Genomic DNA, 19,382 nt, shown 5'->3' with positions numbered 1-19,382 from the left:
TTTCTGCATTATCTGCATTTTCTGCCATCACCCAGAAAGGAAATAGGGGTAGCAGCTGCTCCATAGTAGGAGAGTAAGTGCGCATGTGTAGAAAGGCTCTCTGCATTTATAATTAAAATATAATGCTTAACAATAGTGGGGGATTTAGGCAGTAGGAAGATGAAGGGAGAAAGGTGGTCATGATGCTGGGATTTGAAATCACCAGATCTGGGACTTTAGTACCTCAGCTCCTAACCCAGGTTACTGATTAAATGCACAAGGTTTTCCAGCACTGAAAATGAAAAGCATGTAAGTAAATAGAGCCAGCTACCACAGATCAATAACACCTCAGTCTCCAACAGATACGCTCAAGTTCTTTAACGACCATTGAGATTCTGATCTTAATAGCTCTGAATGTAAATTGAGAAGAATTCTGCTGAGTTCATAGTTTTGGAAAGGTTCAGTGCTGATCAGAAACATCCCTAATTTTTCATGCTTTGATAAAGAAAAAGCATGAGAGGACAAAAAGAACACAATGCATGTTGACATTAGGAATCAGCAGTCCAAAGGACTTATTCAGCTCTGTAGTTCCAGGGCATGCCAGTGTTACTGACGGGGTTATTCAGCCAAGTCAGCCTGCATGCAGGGAAAGTGATATCAACTGGGCAAAGAATTTCAGACTCATTTGAGTACCTGCTCCGTGAAACCCTCCGCAGAGGTACAGCTTGCCTTCCACGCAGCCTGCACAGGTAGAGTTTGTTCGCAAGGAGAGGAGGGGGGAAGGCATAGGAGGTCCATCCCTCCAGAAGTCTCCATCAGGGTTATAAATCTCTACCGCATCAAGACATTTCCGTGTTTGCCCCCTGTCACGGCCAAGGCACCCAATTCCTCCTGTGGAAAAAGGACACGTAGGTCAAACGTAGCAGCCCCAGGTTCTGCAGGAAAATACAATGCTGACTGCATCTTTTGTTTGTTTGTTTTGTCTACATGTCTTCATATCCATCCTGTTCCTTTTCATTTCGCAGGTTGGAAAGTTCATTACAAAGTGGACTCAAAGCAGGACACCATCCATTACCTACAGAAATCCAGCACAGTCCTTTCTGAGGGCTTGTAACGAAGGACAAGAAACATGTCTTCAAAACACAAAGGTATTTTGACTTGTTTTCTTCACTTGTGGTAGAAATTGTCAGAATTGTATGTTTTGTGTGCTGGACTTTATCACTAAGTTGCAGTGGATCCAAAGTTATTTCCCAGTTACTGTTAGTGCACATGAATCTCACTTGCTGACCAAGAGTCAACAAGATTTGTTTTCTAAATGAAAGAAAGGTTATACCCATTTCTTAAGCAAAAGAAACAGAACCATCCTGTATGCAGGAGCACAAACTGAGTTATTTGTGATGAGCTCCGCCACTGCAGGGTTAATTAGCATGCCTGAACTCTGTGTGTTGGACTGAAACAGATCCCAGTGTTACAAACTGTGCAATGCACTAAGCTGGTCTATCAGGAAAATGAGCCCCTAGTTTTCTAAGTTTCATTTGCAAATGGTTTTCCATTTTCCTTTTCATATGGACTGTACTATCTATCTCTTCCAATCTTTTCAGCACTCTCTGATGATATTTGCAAGAAAGCACATAACAGTTGATCACAATACTGCAGATTTGCCACCACCATTTTCCTGATCTGTATTTTAGATTCAAGTAAGGACAAGATAAACGTCCTTACTTGAATAAATATCCCGTGAAAGCAGCAAACTGAGAACCAAATTCAGCATCCATCTACTTCAGCTGGAAGTCTTCCTCCAGCTGAACTTGCAGTGTTTGATTCAATTTCTGAATTTCTCAAGCACTATTATGTACACACCATGTTTACCTCAGCACCCAATGTCAGTGCCTCCACTTAGTAGGTGATTACCTTCTTCAACTACAAGCAAAAACTACTAAAGCTGGTGAGTTGAAAGCCCTAACACTTGGGAAAACATTTCAATCTTTGTTAGAATTTTCAAGACACCTGTCCAATGCTTAGCACAGAATTCAATAAAGAAACTAGCAAAAAATTAACTTGCATTGGATGGGATGGCATTCTCCTAAATTTATCAGGAAAAGCTTCAAGGAGTACTCAGACAACTTCAGATAAAGCTATTTAGTTGACAGCTTACCACTCTTTCATTCTGTAGTATACTTAGAATCAAAGTACAGGGCAACTTGATACCAGGGTAAGAACACTCTATGGAGTGCAGCAGAAAGATAGTTAAGGTAGTTTTCATTGGGAGCAAATAATATTAAAGCTCCCAATAGACTGATGCAATCTGTTCAGCAGACAGCTTTGTGATGCCAAAGAGACTGCTGTTGGTTACAAAGCTCTTTTAAAACTGCTCAAGTGGTACTTGAGACCTGCACTGAAGAACAGACATGTATCCATAAGGAAGAGCCTTCGTCTGAGGAATGAAAGAGGGTGCTGTGCAGAGGAATGGATGATACCAGTTAAGGCATGCATTTGGCACTTTAGACTTAAATAACCAAATAGCTTTTTGATTGCCTTAATATTTCATGTAGGCCAGTGCTTAAAATGGCCCCAGAACATTTTCTATGAGCCTAGTTGCTATTTGCTTATTTCTTAGTATACGTCTATTGCCATTGCCAAGCTCAGTAACCGTAGGGCATGGCAGCTTCAGAAATAAGAAATAATGAGGTGCAGCACAGTCAGTGCCTTTTGCAAAAAGAAATCACCACCATTACTAGCTAATGAAGACACTCAGCTGCCAGCCCAGGGGATCAGCTCCAAGCATTTCCCCTGTACAATTACGAGAGAAGTAATCTTCAGTAGTATATTGGAGATCTTCCCAAAAGTTTAAGAGCTACCGCATTCTCAAACATTTACAAAACCTTCATTGGATAATTTAGGCAATTTAAATTTGACCTCATTCAATCCTGTCACAATCAGACGGTCCTGAAGGTACAAGGTATCTCCAACTTATTTTCACTCTCAACAGCAATTCCAGTTAAATCCAATTTCATGTTCAATTTACAACAAAGGCAAAGCTAAGTTCTCAGCAAAGAGAAAATGAGAAGGAGAATCAGAGGGAAGACTAATTTTCAAGCTAAAATAAATGGTATTCTGAACAGCAAGAAATCAAATTCACAGAATTTCAATCTCCTCTTTTAAAACAGCGCTAACACTGAAATACTGCTAACAAAGGAATGCAAGTATATTAGATTCTACCAGCACTGCTTTGCCTTGTTCCCACATATGGTAGCTCAGAAATGTGCCTGCAAGACAATACTTTTTCCTCTATGGAGACCAATGTCTCAGGCCTTTTCCCAAAGGGCTGAATGCACAAATCAGCCAGAAAATTTCTCAAAGTAAAAACAAATCACATCTGCAACCAGGTGGAGGCATCTCACATTAAACAGACCATCCATCACCTACAATGTGTACAACATGCAAGACTTGAAGTTGGCAGAAAAAATAAACTTGCTGTGTCAGGCAGTTCGTGTTGCTTTGTGCTCAGTCACTCGCAGAACCCAGAATTCATCCTGTCCCATTGCCTTCTTCACTGAGATTTATTAAACCATTAGGAGTACAAGCGGAGACACATGGAATTGCAGTTACGATCAAGAAGGTTGTCTGTTTTGTGTTACTGGGTGCAAAAGCTGAGCAAATGAGTTGAAGCTTTTTTCCTACAGAGGCTCCTATGCAGAACAGAGGTGCCCTTATGAGGTCAAGGGGGAGCAGTAGAAGGGCAGAGGGCTGTAGATTGTTTGGGAGAGGCTGCGCCAAGTGGAGGTGTTCAGAACACCTTTCGATGTAGCACTGAGGAATAAAGTTTAGAGGGCAATATTGGTGGCAGGTGGATAGTTGAACTTTATGAGCTTAGAGGCCTTTTTCAACCTTAATGATTCAGTGATTCTAAGTGCCCCACCAGCAGCACAGAATAAAGAAAGGGTCATTTCTGTGTATTTGCAATTGTATGATGGTACTTTAAACCACACAGAGCTATAAATAGGGTCATTACAATTTGCATGCTATGGTCACAACCTCCTGGGAGACCCAACAGGTGCATTGAAGGGCAGCAATTGCTATTTCCATGGCTAAGGACCATGTTAGATGCTGGGAAGGGTGGGTCAGTAACCCACACTCATCCGTCTTGTCATAGAGCTGGGGAATTCAATGCCACCTGACTTAGCTCCCCTATGTAAAGCCCAATTACGTGTCCTTTGTGCAAGGAGATGTGGTTTTCTCACCAGGAGTTTCAAACACTTCTGTCATTTTCACGTTGATCACACATGAGGACTTAATCCTAGAACTCAGCCATTCCCCTACCCACCCGTTACAAATACACCCTTTCAACACATTAGGCTTTTTACATTATTGGCTTTCCCTAGGAGATATTTCAAATGCCACTGAAGGACTAAAAAAAGCCAGTGATGTCACCTTTGTGTTCCCAAACCCATTAATGCTTGAGTGCTTTCCATATCATGCTTGGATGATTCTGCAACCACACATACTTTCAAGGGCACTCCGTAAGCAGTGGTTCTAATAGACTTTAAATTTAACATGAAGCTCTGTTAGTAAAATAAATAACATGGAAATATACATGAACTTTATAAAGAAATCGGGATAGAAAAGGCAAGCCTTTGATGCAAGAAGGCAAAACAGAGGTAGGTGATGTGATCAGCACATCCTCAGCATCTCAATGAAGTACCATCCTGCACCCTGCTGTATCCACACACTGTTTGTAGCTGTCTGAAGGCAGATGATTTTGCTCTGCTTAATGTCAGCTGCCTCCTTCTTGCCCCTGTCTCATTTGAGAAGGCTGAATACAGTTTGCATCATATCACTTCTAATAACAGAACAACCTCTCAGTGCATAAGGGAGAACACCTACATGGGCTGTGGTAGTCACTAACAAAAAAAGGTTCAGCAGATGCAAAGGAAATCAGTATTTCTTATGCTAATATATGTGCATAGAATCGCTTAAGTTGGAAGCAACCCTCAAAGGCCATCTAACCCAACACCCCTTCAATGAACAGGGGCACTTACAGCTCCATCAGGTGTTAAGAGCCAATCCAGCCTGACCTTGGGTGTCCCCAGGGTCAGGGCACCCACTACTTCTCCAGGCAGGTTTTGCCAGTGCCTCACTCAGCCCTTAGGATTTTGGTGCTAGGAACTGAGCATTAGAGTTAACTTGGTTCCCCCACTTACAGACAGCTTAAATTAAGCATGACCCACGTCACTCAACTACAGCAGCATACTAGAGAAACATTCAGAGCTACTCCCAAAGGGAAGCTTGTCCCAGGCAACACAATGAACTCGCCATTGAGGCATAGCTGCACAAGCAGGAAACAGCAAAGGGTCCACCAACAGCCCAGAAATCATCAAGCAAAACGAAGGGGATGAAAATTTAATGATTCCCCAGCCATGTGCTTAAATGGTGCCCATGGACCTATGAGTAGAGGGTGTGGGTGGAGGCCCCGAGGCTGGTCAGGGTGATTGAGATCAGGGCGTTGATACTGGGATTATTTGCCATATAATTAAATACTCAGATCATAATACGGAGCAATATTTTTTCTTACTGTCATTTCTGTGACTTGGTTGGGGAAAAAAAAAAGAGGAATTCTCCAACATGCAAGTGAAATCTAAACTTATGCTCTTCTTTGCCTCCCGTAAAATAATTCACTATTAAATTGATCTCTGGAACACACAATGGTCTTAATAGCATGAATCTCTTATGTAACATTTCCCTTCATTACTCTTTAACAGCACTCAAGCTGAGAGTCTCAGTGCTTCCATTGCTTGCTCACTCCCTGAAGAAGCAGGGCTGCATAACTAGATTCCTGCAGAAATGAGGGAGCTATAAAGCCAGTCCTAGCAGGCACTTCCAGAGATGAGAAGCGCTGTCATTCTTTACTAACACAGAGCAAAGCAGATGATGTAATGCAGTTTGTAGAAGGCACAAGGGCAGAAGATTGATTATAAGCACAGCTGAAAAATAAAAACCCCACCAACTAATTGTCTTCCTCAATACGGTGTACACTTCAGTTTCAGCTTCTTTTCTCCTCTAGTGCCTTGTTCTCATTTCCTTTAATAATTTTTGAGTAAGGAGCATTTCTGATCTTGTATTTCAAATCAAATTTTGCCTTTTTCATCCCTTCCTGCACACAGGCACCACAGAGACTGTGGCACAGGTACAAGCAGAGCAGAATCAGGCCTGTAATCTGCTACTTGTCCAAAGTCCAAAGCATATCTAAAAATAGGCATGTTTCTTTTAGGAGAAGGTGTTATTCAAATTCATGGCCAATACTCAAACCTGAAAGCTAAAATGTCTCCTTCCATTCCCTCCTACATAAGCTTTCCTTTCCAAGGAGACCCTAAAGTGCATATTCAAATAAGTATTTTATGACCGAGACTTTCAGGTCTTAACTGAACCTCATTTAATTGCTTAAAACTTTTAAGAGAAGCTCTTGGCAAGAACTCGGGGAAAAAACACCAAACAAGTTTTAAAGAGGTGGGATTCCAGGCTAAAGAGGATAAACAAAAATTCTTTGATTCCTAAATCTTCGCTAATAGGATTGCCCATTTAAGTCCTTCTATATGTTCTTATTTTTAAAGCAGGAATTGCGTAACATAAAAGCAACATGTGGTTAAAGCTGTTGTGGTGGTTCAATATTTTTTATCAGTGACCCGTATTTCAGAGACAGCAGTTATGCAGAATGTGTTTCATTATAAGCTGATGAATGTAGCATTCAAATGGTTCATTTAGATAAATCTTTCTAATTTATCCGTTGGCTGCAATGAGTTTTCAGTCTTAGCTGCAAAGGATATTTTTTTTAAGCAAGAGATTAAGATGCATGACCTTAAATAGAGTCCTCCCATCTGGTTTTATTCCAAAACTATCTCAATTGCCTCTGTCATTAAGAACACAATACTGCTCTTTCTTGGGCTTTCCAATGAATATAGTTATGTTCCTGGGAAAATATGGAGAGAAAGAGCGAAGACAGTCAAATGGGATGAAAAGGAGAAAGGATTTTGAGCCTTAGGAAATGCTGTTCGTTTCCTTTTAAGGTTTAGTTACGCTGTATAAATAGCATAGGATTCTCTAGGAATATTACACAACAATTACATTGCAGGATTGCTGATTCAGACACATGGTGCAAGTTCATGCACACTGCTATTATTCAGACAAAAAACTCTAATCAGTTCCTCATTTTCCTCCCATAAGTGTGACTCTAGAATAATTCCATTTAAATCATTAGGGTTTTACACACTGGCACTGGTAATTGGGCTGCGAAGGGTTTTTAGACAGTGAGTGTGTACTTTACGTTCTGTGCCAACAGGACTTTTCAAAACATCACACTTCAATGGATAAGTATCAGACGCTGATCTGGTTAGAACAAAGAGAGTCCAACATAACACCATTGAAATCAACAGACTGCTTACTACAGGTGTACACCTACATGGATGACAGCAAAAATTACACTCGTATATCAAGGAGGCTGCCACATTTTCTCATTCAAAACCAGTGCACCATCTATGCTTTTTGCTTCACATTTATGATAGAACTTGTATTCACACATCAGAGATATTAGAGAGGATTAATGCTTTGCGAGGTGATTTTTCATTTATGCTATTAAGTTCCAGCTAATCCTAAATGTCCTGAGACCTGTACAGAAAATATGGGAAGACAGAGATCCTACCTGAAAGAACTGACAAACTTACATCATTTAAAAATACCTGCCCAGAGATGCTTGAAAGAAGTCATAGAATCTTAAGGTCGGAAAAGACCACCAAGATCACCAAGTCCAACCCCAACCCACCCCAACTAGGCCCATAACCATGTCCCTCAGTGCCACATCTCCACAGCTCTTGAACACCTCCAAGGACAGTGACAGCACCACTCCCTGGGCAGCCTGTGCCAATACCACTCTTTCTGAGAACAAATTTTTTCTAATATCCAACCTGAACCTCCCGTGGCACAACTTGAGGCCGTAACCTCTCGTCCTAAGTCATGTCTACTAGTGTTTAAAAGCAGGTGATGTTCTTTCTACTGACTTGGGCAGAGGGGCCATAAAGAACTGCTTTAGGGAAAAGTCATGCTATGGATGAACTGCAGAACTAGGGACGTGCCAAGTATTATTCTGGGACAAAAGATCTGGGGAAAGGAGATTGCTGAACTCTTCCACAAAACTCATAAAACTTTTGGTCAAACTTCTGTTTTGAAACAAAAAAAAAAAAAAGCCTGAAAACTTTGATTTAAAAAAGAACAAAGTGAGAGATTCAGGCTTTCCATTAAAAAAAAATGCAGTGCATTGAGTTGGTTGGAGGAGGATGATTCATTGAATTTTATAAGAATCTACAAACCGTTGTGGTTTTGTCTGGGACATCCAAATTCTCTTCTCTTATTGTACCATTCCTTCTTGGCATAGGGCATGTTAGTTATCTTCCCACTGCTCACCTGTGAAATGATGCTGTCAGGGCTTCTCTACTCATCCTTTAAAATTCATTATTATTTATAGTTCCCATCAGTACTCCAAAGAAAAGTAGTTTAAAAAACAAAATACCTTTGTTATGTCAATTCAGAACACTAAGCATTCACTTAATTTAATCTGCTTAGTCCAAGCACTAAGGAATTGCATTGGGAAGAAATAGATCCCAAAAAACACCGTCCATTTAATCCAACACACTTTGTCCTACAGTACGTAGCAAAGGGTGAGATATTTCTCTTCACAGAAGCAAATTGCAGGAAAAAAGACAAAGTTGTGGTGCTATCTGTTAAAAATCTCTTTCCTCTTACCCAGGACGTAAATCTCACTGTTGACCACGGCTGTGCTGAAGCGATATTTGGAGTACTTCATTGGTGCACACTCTGTCCATTTGTCTCGGCCTGGGTCATACTGAAACATTCTGTTACTTAATCGATCCGGCTCATCGTCAGGCAGATCCATCTGTATGAAATATGACAGCCATATAATAATACAACATTTGGAGCCCTCCGCACATGCCTGTGTGCAATTAATCACAGCAGACAGATGAGCAGATAAATAACATACACATCCATTATAGCTGCAAAGTGATGCGCATGCAGGATGGTTTAACAGCACCCGACTTGTAGCTGGGAGTATGCTGTGGAAGGCAAGTGAATAAGACTGAATTTATATTTTGTAGCAATAAAGCTGAGGATCTGGGTAATAATGATACATTTATGGGCCCAACTCTACCAGAACCAGCTTATTTTGCAAGGCTCCTATGAAGTACTACTAATAATAGAGGGGAAAAGTTGCTGCATTTTCTTTTCCTGCTAATGGCTGAATTTCTACTTTTGTTGTTACTCAGGCCACATGCAGTACATCTTAGTTGTATGCAGTAGGCTTCATGGTGAGAATTCAGAAACTTCCCAGGATTAAAGTTTTCACATGGAGAAGAGAAAGTTACTTTGCTTACTTGCAAAGCTGGTTGATGCGTTCTTACTTTGCTTATTCCTTTGCACTCCAAAGAGACATTTCTAGCATTGAAGGAAATAGTTTAGTGGGACACAGTGGGCAATGTTGGTGGTAAGTGCTCAGTTGGACTAAATAATTTTAGATGCCTTCTCCAACCTTTATGATACTGTGGTTCTATGATATAATGTACAAGACAGTAGAAGTCAAACTAACAGGCAATGTTGAACCTCCTGATTACTCCATTAGAGTGGCCAGGGACACATTTTTCTCCATGATAGATGTGAAATACTGATTTATTCACTGAGAAACTCTGTATTTTCAGTACAAAGTGAGCACATACTTAACAGCAGGCACTACTTGACATGCTCTAAATTCACATCCTACATCATTTCTGTGGTGACACACATGACAGTTTGCTCTGTTACAATGCTATAGTTTTGAGTCAATTAGCATTAGTCTGCTCAACTGCAGATTGCCTGTGTGTGAATTCACACTCACATGCTGTTAGTACACACATGCTGTGTGTCAGCTATGAATTTAAGGCATTTCCCAGGTGCCTGTGATTTTTTAAAACCATCACTGGGTTAGTGTTTGTAGTGTGTGCATCTAAGCCTTCCCATTTTCTCCCCTTCCAATCTATTCTGGAGACCTGCTAAGACAAACAGATGAATTTCACTTTCACACTTGTATCTGTTCTACCTTCCAGTCCAAGTTTTCTTTCCTCCTTTCTTAGTGGACAGATTGTTTCTACATTAAACCTGTTTTCATAATTTACTTCTTTAAACAGCAAGGTAACCCTTCTCTTGTGCAAAAAAGGCTCTCTGATCTTTCTGCTGTCTCCTTTGAGGATTTCAGCAATCTAAAGATCCAAAGAGCTGGAAATCCTGTTTGCTGAATACATCTCATCTAAGCACTCCAAACAGTAATATATTTCAAGTGATCACAAACCAATGAGATGTGATGACAGTCTGAAAATATTATTGTTGGCAGTAACAATTACAGGTGCTCTAAATCAGTGCCAAGTAAAAGTTTCTTTTTTTCCCCTTGAATACCCCAAACTAAACTGCACCGAGCAGTAAATAAGAATGGATTAAACTCTTAGAAAGCATCTTTCATACTGGTAATGACTGGAGAGAGCAAGCACTATTTCCGATACCCACCTGCCTTGTAGCATAGCTCTGTCTATTACCTGTTGTACTGAAAATAGCATCAGTAGCCCTATTGAAAACCCCTGTTGAAGCATTATATATATAATATATAATTATATAAAATTATATAAAAATTTATATATAAATTATATAAAATAATCCATATATATATATATATATATGGATATTATCCCTCTTTACCCTGTTAAGTTTTCCTAGAAAAGACATTAATGTGAGCAATCTATTTTCCCATGCAAGAAGCACCATAAAAAACACACAACATAAAAAAACCAAACATTTTTCTGAAACATAATTGACACTTCTCTCAACCTGTGGTGTCCAGCCACCCAGCACATAGAGCCTGTTCTTCATTGTCACCACTGCATGGCAGGCTAATGGCACCGGCAGAGGTGCTGTGCTTCTCCAGGTACCTTGCTCCATTGAGTACTTCTCCATGCAGTTTGTGACCACATATTGATTTTTGATTTTCATTTGCCCTCCGATCACATAGAGATCATTATGGACAGTGCCCAATGCATAGAGTTCACGGAACTCAGCGGTGCACAGGCTGTGCCAAAACTGATTTCCTCGCTGGTGGTATCTGTAGAGAAATTCAAAGCTGTAAATGCCCTGGTTAAGTGCAGTCCAATGATTGTTTACAAATGCTGTCCCCTTCATCTTCAGTGCTTATTCAGTGATGCAATGACAAGAGGAGCTTTCTCCTTCATAGAGACTTTTTACAATTAGCCTCATCGTTTGCAAGATCAAACATTTTTAGGATGAGGGATCCTGACTTTAAGCATTCTTGCAAAGATACTTGACCATAATCAAGGTAAGGAGTCCCATTTTTCTGCATGTGCTGTTCAATAACTGTTTCCCACTGAAATTAGCAGGAAGAGCAACAGCTCAGCACAGCTGAAAATAGAGCTACTTTAACTGACCCATAGGGATTTACTTCTTTAAATTTAGGTACCTGTGTTTGGAAAAAAGGTTATTTTTAATTGTCTTTAATCCAGAAAAGCTACGGCTTTCTTTAAAATAGGCCCATCTGAAAAAGATTTAAGTAAACTAGAATAAGATTTAAATTATCAGTCTTTATCTTTTCATCTCTGAGCATCAACATGGATATCTCAGAGAAGACTGTTTCCTCTGCCCTACTGGATTCCTTAAGTCATTCACTTGACACATTTACCCCCCACTACAGACCTCAAAACAGATCAGAGTAGCCAAAATCTCCAGGAAAAGTATCAGGAAAAGAGCGCTTTGTGTAATTGTCTTTTCTTGATCTCTGAGTTTTTGTTTTTACTTAAAATTTGTAAATAATCAGAGATTTTCTAACAGGGTACACACCTATAAATTTCAATGTTCTTGTTTTTTTGTCTAGACATTTTGGCAGCGCTTGCCTCTCCTGCCACAATAATCTCATTATTCTCAGTGACAACACCACTGCAAACACTTCCTAAACCCTCTCCATACTTTGGAGAGGAAATGAAGTAAGTCTTTTGTGTTGCAGGAGCGTAGCAAAAACTGGCATCTGCATAGCTCCCATGTCTTGACCTAATGCCATGTGAGTTGTTGCCGATGCAGAGTAAGAGATCAGTAGTCTCCATGCCATATCGCAAGCTGAGAGAAGGTTGGGTGGCTAGTTTGATGCTTTTCAATGCTTCCTCAAACATATCACTGCATTCTGAATTGCACAGGATCACAGTGTTCCTTTTGCGGGCTTCCATGAGAAAGGAAGGGCTGACCAGTACCAGTCTCACTTCCTTCAAGAGCTTGATAAGATGTTCTGCACGTGACTTTCTGCTGTGATTCACCCATCTAATGACAAGGTCCAAAATGCTTTCCTCCCTGGAAACATTCAGATCATCTGATTTTATAAGAGTCAACAACTGTTGGACTTCAATCTCCAATATTTCCTCCTGTAAGCTCACCTCAGCAAAGTGCTGAAATAAGTATTTCTTTGCTCGATCGCATAAATCTTCTGCTCCAATGTGGTTTGCAAAGTAGTAGATGCCCACACAATTGGAAGCATCCATGTGGTCCATCATGTACTTCTGACACAAGCTGAAAACATCTTCCATCTGCATGAAATACGAAGCCATTGCAACAGTCTGCACATTCTGGTTAGTGAGGTGCAAGTCCGCACTGTAGATGTAATTGAGTATTACAGACACACTCTCTGCAGAGATGTCATACAGTACCACTTCTCTTTGAGTGCATTCAACCAAGCCACAGGTAAACATGGCTTTGAAGTAAGAACTGAAGGCAGCTAGTACCACCTTATGGCAGGGAAATTTCTCACCTTCAGCAACTAGCACAACATCAATTATCTCTGATGATTCTTTCATTCTTTTTACTTGATCCAGTAAAGTCAAGCTGTGGCGATGCTTTCTCCTCTCCTCAGTCCTACGATCCATGGTTAATCGCCAAACTCTCTCTTGTTAGATCTCCTTGGAATTCAAGGTCTTCATCCAGAATGTTTCTAGAGATAGAAGGGTAATGTGGTTCAATAAGAATAAATCAATAGGCTAATTAATAGTGCTGTTCATTTCTAAAGGTAAATCATTCCGTAAAGGGTGTCATAAACTAGTAATATGTGAATAGTATGTAAAAATATGCTAGGAACTCATGAAGATCTCCAGGACTTAAAAAAAAAAAAAACAACAATACTCTAAATGATCATTAATATTCCACTTAATATTCAATACCTCCCCAAAGTTTTGTGACTATTCAAAGAAAGTCTCCCTTCGAAATGATTTTTTCCAGCTGCCTTCTCTTTCTTTTCCTCTTTTATTACAATCAAGTGAAAGATCTGCACTGACTCTAATAAACTCAAGGTCAGGCTTTAACTTGGATATTCAAGTTTTGTCTTCCATGTGCACCCAAAGGAAATTAGTCCACTGATTCGGTGCTGAAATACTCTGTATTCTCAACTTCTCCCTAAGGTTGGGCAGTGGGATGGAGCAATGCCTTTTCAGTGTTCACAGATCCACTCAAACTAGGAGTTTTTTCTAGACAGGACTTCAACAAAGACTTTAAGATTTAAAATAACAAACAAAGAACACACTAGGCTTGCTACTCTCATTACTTCTTACAGTGATCTACACACCTCTGCAAAGCAGTGGGAAATAAAGCCACCAATGCAACCCAGTTCCCTGGCAATTTATAGAAGGATTTGGGGCCCTTCAGCAAACCTCATGAGCTTTCAGATTAGCCAAAATGTGAGGTACGGTGGAAAAGCTGTCAGTAGAAGAATAAAGCCTACCCATCACTTGAGGGATATCAGTCCTTAGCAGTTTTTGCCTCTAAAGTGATAATGAGACAGTTCTGTGGCAGAAATGCATTAAGGAATCATGTCATGAATCACTGATGCACAGACAAGTCCTAAAGCTATGGTATAACCATGTTTGAAACACATTTGTAGCATGGTATGAATTGGTTAATGAGACTGCTCAAATGAGTAACATTCCTCACCAGCTTAAAATTTGCAGCATCAGGATCTGGTACATCAGATTGAGCTTGCTTTCTCTAATCTTTCTCTAATGTGGAAAGCATAAAGAAGTGTGTTTCATTAAAGAAGTCTGAATCAACATAGAAAATGATTATATGAAATTCTTTGACATCTGATTTTTTCTACAGAGAAAGACCAAAAGAAATTAATATTACAGTTATTTCAAAGAGGAAGAGGGTATCTGCAGCTATATTATAAATTTCAGTCCTACTCCTTTAGCTGTCCAGTTGTTTTTGGAAGTGGTCATCACTCTATTTTAGCAAATTAAATAGATTCCTCACTTTGAGTGCTAAATTAAAAGCTAGGCATGCTTGAAGACTTACATTTCCTTGATTTTTCAATTTTTTCCATATTCTAAATTTGGAACTAGAAGCAACACATCTGAGACGTGAATCTGGGTTATTATCAGGCTTTAAAAAATGGATTTGGAAGACAAAATATCAATTTCACAATCTGAACATGGGCCAGGTTCAGAGCTCATATGGTAATATTTAAAATCAATAAAAGATAATTTTTTACACAAAAATAAAGGGATGTTGAATGTAGGTTTTTTTTCTTCTCCTCCAGGCTACACTGAAATGAAATTCAAGAAACCTTAGGTCTTAGTTCTTCATCAGCCACCTATGGAGCAGCCATTACATTCAACAAAAGCCTTTTTTGAAACAGCTGTTCTTTTTTTAATCCTTTGTGGTAATCAGGTGGCCGATTTGTTGTTTCCCCTCTAGCGATTTTATTACTTCCTAATGTTTGATTTTCACTGTGTTTTGATAAAAGGAACTAAAGACTAAAAGATCATGTTATGAGAACATGTATCTCAAGCAGCTGAGCTGTACTGCCATTCACTGGGCTGCCCACCCTCCAGCTTAATATAAGTGTTTACTACAAACAAGACCTCCAAGTTCAGTGACCTTAACTAACCAAACTTCCTCCAAAACTATCAGCTTCTCTCCCTCCTCTTTTTGATCCCATAATTTCACACATCCTTCACCTTCTCTGTAATGGACAAAAATGTGCATTTCCAGTGCAAAGAACAAGTGAGATGATTAAACATCGCCATCTTTTCCAGACTTTTATACGTATCAGGAAGCACATGTAGAACTGAGTTATCTCCCCTCTTCTCATTTGAAACTATTTCCCCTCATCCTGTCATAACAGACCCTCCTAGAGAGTCAGTTCCTTTTTTCACGTACAGTGATGGAGATAGCCTTCACCCATCACTCAGTTTGGACCAGATGGCCTTTACAGGTCTCTTCCATCTCTAAATGATTCTGTGATTCTATAAATCCTTTCATTAACCAGAATTTCATCCCCTACATTAGCTACAGACTTGTCACTCCTTTCCTGGCTTCTGGCAGCGTTTAGGTGAGGTCACTGTAAAGATATTAACATTCTCCCATGTATCACTGGAAAGACTATTAAAAGGTAATAATGAAAAGGAGCTGCTTTCTTTTTCCTCTGTAACCCAGAGGGGAAAGCAAAGTACACTGATATTAAAAGAAAGGATAAATGTGATACAAACACAATTGGCATTGAGACACTGTACTGAGATGGTGCCAGAGGCTGGGTTGTCATTACAAAGCCCCACATAAAGCTCAAATCCTTTGTAACATCACAAGGAACTAGAATCCAACTTCTTGAGGGATTTCTTCCTGGTATTGTGAAAAATTGATCCAGGTACAAATCTTCCATTGGTGTTACTTCATCTCAGAACTGCACTGTTAATTTTCCTCCATTTTTGGCTGCTATCTTTATTTACATGTTAGCTGTTTTGTTAGTTAACTTTTGCTTTTTTTTAACCTTTATGTTATGAACCTTACAAAAAGCCACACTTAATGTTATACCAGAGCTACAGCACATGTTTTACCAGCAGTGGGGTGCTGTTTAAAACATAAATAAGCACACTGCTGCGAGCTCAGCTCTACAGCTTTTATGATCCAACTATAAATAAACGCTGTCCTCAATTCTCAGTTACATTGCAGCCTCTTTGAACTGCCCCAGCGCAAAGGGACTGTGAACCAGATGGAAACATCTCATCAGGAATTTCCCTTAACCCCAGGAAAAAAAAGGCAGCCTTGTAATTAGAGACATGATTTCAGTCTGGGACATGGGTTTTCCTTGACTCTCCCCATGTCCCCAGGAATTTGCATGTTCCTGTGCCATAGTAGGAGGCTGGGAGCCACAGGACCCAGCCCCAAAGAGGTCACAACGCCCAGCATGGGTCATCCCTTCCTCCTCCTCTTCCTCCTCGCATTGTTTCCATTATTCTCCACTTTAATGAGGCTGCCCTTCTTCAGCCTGCATCCCTTCAGGTGCTGAGCGGATCAGAGTTCAGTCACATCAAAGAAGCGGTGCCTCTGCCTATGAATTATTTGTGCTTCCTTTGTTATCAGTAAGCCAGGGAGTAAATCTACTAATTGTGTGCATTATGACATTTGGCTGACAGCCACAGCCAGGCAGAAATCAACACCCGGATAATAATCGCATTATAATTCAGGTGGTTAATTGCAGAGGCTGTGCTGGCATTTAAGACAGGGATTTAAAATCTTACCCCAGTACTCAGGAAGAGCAAATAATAATACAAATCATGATATCAGGAAAAATATATCACAAGAATAAGGTATAGAAAGAAATCTTCTAGGGAATTATAGGCTAATTTAACTAGTTTTAGGAAAGATGCTGAGAGAAATTGAATTACACAAACTTAGAGAGCAATAAGGTGATAAAAGCAGCTACAGCACCTATCAAGAATAAATTATGTCAATCCAATTGTGTTTTGTTTTTTTTTTTTCCCGGGCTAATAGGGGATAAATTAGATACTTCATCTGAAGTGAAATTATGCTATGACCTCATAGGATATCATTTTAAAATCGTGATTAAAATCAATGGATTAAATGAAGTCAATTAGTGGGCATTACTGGTGATAAGTGGATGGTAGGGCTCAACATTTTAGAGACCTTCTCCAAGCTTAACAGTTCTAAGATTCTGTCACTTCGGTGTCCAAACAGCTGAAAAACCACATTCAAATAACAGTTATCCATGATCAAACAGGGAAGCACTGCTGGTCTGCAGCTAAAGAGCTGTTCCCTGAAACCACAGGTCACCTTCCAGGACATTTCTTGCTTTGATTTATATATTATTCTTCAGTGATTTTTTATCCATCCAGGCAAGATAAAATATAGAAAGAGAAGTGCAGAAGAGTGGAAGAGCATCCAACTCTTTTTATAGAATTTATGTCTGTGTGGTTTGACAGGGTATACGGATAAATGTTTCTAATAAACGGTTCCCTGTGACAATTAGACATTTGGTGTTTGGGTGTATCTCATCCACCACCATAAATCTCACTTCTCTCAAGTTTTCAGTGTTCTACCAGTTGCTAAGTACTTAGAGATTTAGGTTTTTCAGGTTTTCAAAAGCACCAAAGCAAGTTAAAATTATGCTTTCTATTTAAGGTCACAGTGTAATTTTGGAACTGCAGAGTCTGCAATGCTTTCCACAGTAGAACTTCAACCCCAATGTGCTTTAAAAGATTTGCCAGGGGATGTGGTCTCTGAAATCAGACCAGGAGCTCTCCTTGCTCAGTGCTCTCAGTCTCCCTGGATCAGCCCTACAGGTGGTGTTTTTCAGGTGATCCAAACCAATCTACTGAACAGCCTGGTCTAGATGGAGATGTCCCTTTCAATATCAGGGGTATTGAACTAGATGATGAGTCCCTTCCAACCCAAACCATCCTATGTGCCCGTAGTTGCTGGAAAGAAAACAGGAACTGCAAGGTTTTAAAGAAGTGAACGCTGCAAACGTACAGCAGCACATCTGAGAGATGTCAACTCTTTTTCTCCTTCCAATCCTGTGGCACCTTATTTATTCCCACATGCCATCTGACACCAAGGAGCTGAGCCAAGGCCCTCAGAAGTCTGACAGCCAGCTCCTGCTGCCTGTGAGAGCTTTCCTACTGGGTTATGGTCTGGCTTCTCCCCACCACTTAGCAGTGAGATTCAAGCAGCCTGAAATTCTGCTGAAAATGGTTTGGAACACACTTAACTATGGGAGACCTGGAGCTGCTTTAATCACCTTTCAAAGCACTTGGGTAGTTGGTGATTCTGGAAAGGTTTGACAGTTTGAGCCCTGTTTACAGCTAAGACAGAGGTCTTGATGTGGGACTGGATTAATATTGATCCTATCTCAGCACACAAAGCCTTTTTTCCCCTTTCTTTAAGCTGTTATAGATTCATTAAAAATAAAAATCAAAGAAGCTAAAAAAGAAAAGCTTCATGGGCCACATCTTCAAATAAGCCTTCACCTTAATCTTGGTCCAGTTCAAGGCTCCATGGAGACAGTGAAAAGAATCCCACAACATAAACAGAAAATGCACATGGCTCTGCTCACAAACACTTCCCTGTAAACAACCCCCACTCTGAGCAATGATGTGCACTAATTGCACAAGAAGAATAGAACCTAAACTCGCATACACTGAACCTGTTTCTTTTACGGTTCATATAAGCAGATAATTTTCTTACATATCAAAACTAACTGAAATGGCAAAGTGCTCCTCATGGTAAGAGGATGCACAAGTTTTCCTGCACATCCAACAATAGATGCCAGGAGAAGGAAAATGAGTTTGAGATACAGTTCATTAGCTCTCTCAGCAGCCTGGGAGAGGTTAGAGAAGTTTCTCATTCCTTTTCTTTCTAACCATACTGCAGAGTACAGGAAAGGTTTTCTTTCTGGAACAATTACATCATATTGTGCTTTTATAGACTGAACTATATTACAATTAGAAGAAATAATCTAACAATTAGGTGCAGATCAAACTCTATTTGCAGCTTTACAGAAGAAAAGACTGCGAACAGCAATTGCCTATGTTTATATAAAACTCTGAAGTACATATCCTTTTGCTTAGCAAACATTGGTATGCAGACCTCAATGTGCTAGTCACTAAGCAGCAAAATTAAAATGATGCAAACCCTTAGAACTTAACATTAGTTCCAGTTTTAAACCAGCCCTCACCACAGACTTTCTCTAGTTTCAATTCCAAGCAAGCACTTGGGTACATACATCCAAACAGAAAAGAAACTTCCCAGCAAAACCATGCAGCGCACCCAACACAGCTCCAGCACTCACACATCTGCAACAAATCTGTACACCTCATATGAAACACTTCGAACTTTCTGATGGTATGGAGCAGTCCCAGACACACAGGAGATACCCTGATGGGAGCAAAGCAGCACCTGCAGTCTTGTTCAAGAGACATACATCCAACTTCCCAAAGCCCCACTGTTCCCACCCAGCTCAGCTCCAAGAAGGGATT

General features: G+C 40.1%; 2 protein-coding genes across 7 annotated transcripts in view; one reads left to right on the top strand and one right to left on the bottom strand.

Annotated features, from left to right (window-relative positions):
- The window catches only part of MGLL (monoglyceride lipase), an 84,721-nt gene that overhangs the window by 202 nt on the left and 65,137 nt on the right, over positions 1 to 19,382 (top strand). The window contains exons 1-2 of one of the 3 annotated variants that reach the window (XM_032447285.2): positions 582 to 728; positions 1,005 to 1,127. In XM_032447285.2, coding sequence (XP_032303176.1) covers positions 1,109 to 1,127 — 19 coding nt within the window. In that variant the 5' untranslated portion in view covers positions 582 to 728; positions 1,005 to 1,108. Of the gene's footprint in view, positions 1 to 581; positions 729 to 864; positions 888 to 1,004; positions 1,128 to 19,382 lie in introns of those variants that run through there. The other 2 variants (XM_085516911.1, XM_015875232.3) reach the window with 2 other exon arrangements.
- The window catches only part of KBTBD12 (kelch repeat and BTB domain containing 12), a 37,837-nt gene that overhangs the window by 13,081 nt on the left and 5,374 nt on the right, over positions 1 to 19,382 (bottom strand). Inside the window, exons 1-5 of one of the 4 annotated variants that reach the window (XM_015875230.3) lie at positions 14,041 to 19,366; positions 11,914 to 13,048; positions 10,894 to 11,164; positions 8,770 to 8,920; positions 673 to 870 (exon numbers count right to left, since the gene is read on the bottom strand). In XM_015875230.3, coding sequence (XP_015730716.1) covers positions 673 to 870; positions 8,770 to 8,920; positions 10,894 to 11,164; positions 11,914 to 12,983 — 1,690 coding nt within the window. In that variant the 5' untranslated portion in view covers positions 12,984 to 13,048; positions 14,041 to 19,366. Of the gene's footprint in view, positions 1 to 672; positions 871 to 8,769; positions 8,921 to 10,893; positions 11,165 to 11,913; positions 13,049 to 14,040; positions 19,367 to 19,382 lie in introns of those variants that run through there. The other 3 variants (XM_015875229.3, XM_085516910.1, XM_085516909.1) reach the window with 3 other exon arrangements.

Source organism: Coturnix japonica, chromosome 15 (assembly GCF_054131305.1).
Source record: "Coturnix japonica strain WE chromosome 15, WE-NBRP24, whole genome shotgun sequence".
NCBI lineage: Eukaryota > Metazoa > Chordata > Aves > Galliformes > Phasianidae > Coturnix > Coturnix japonica.
The sequence above is the reverse complement of the archived record's forward strand: the minus strand, read 5'-3'. Positions and strand labels throughout refer to the sequence as shown.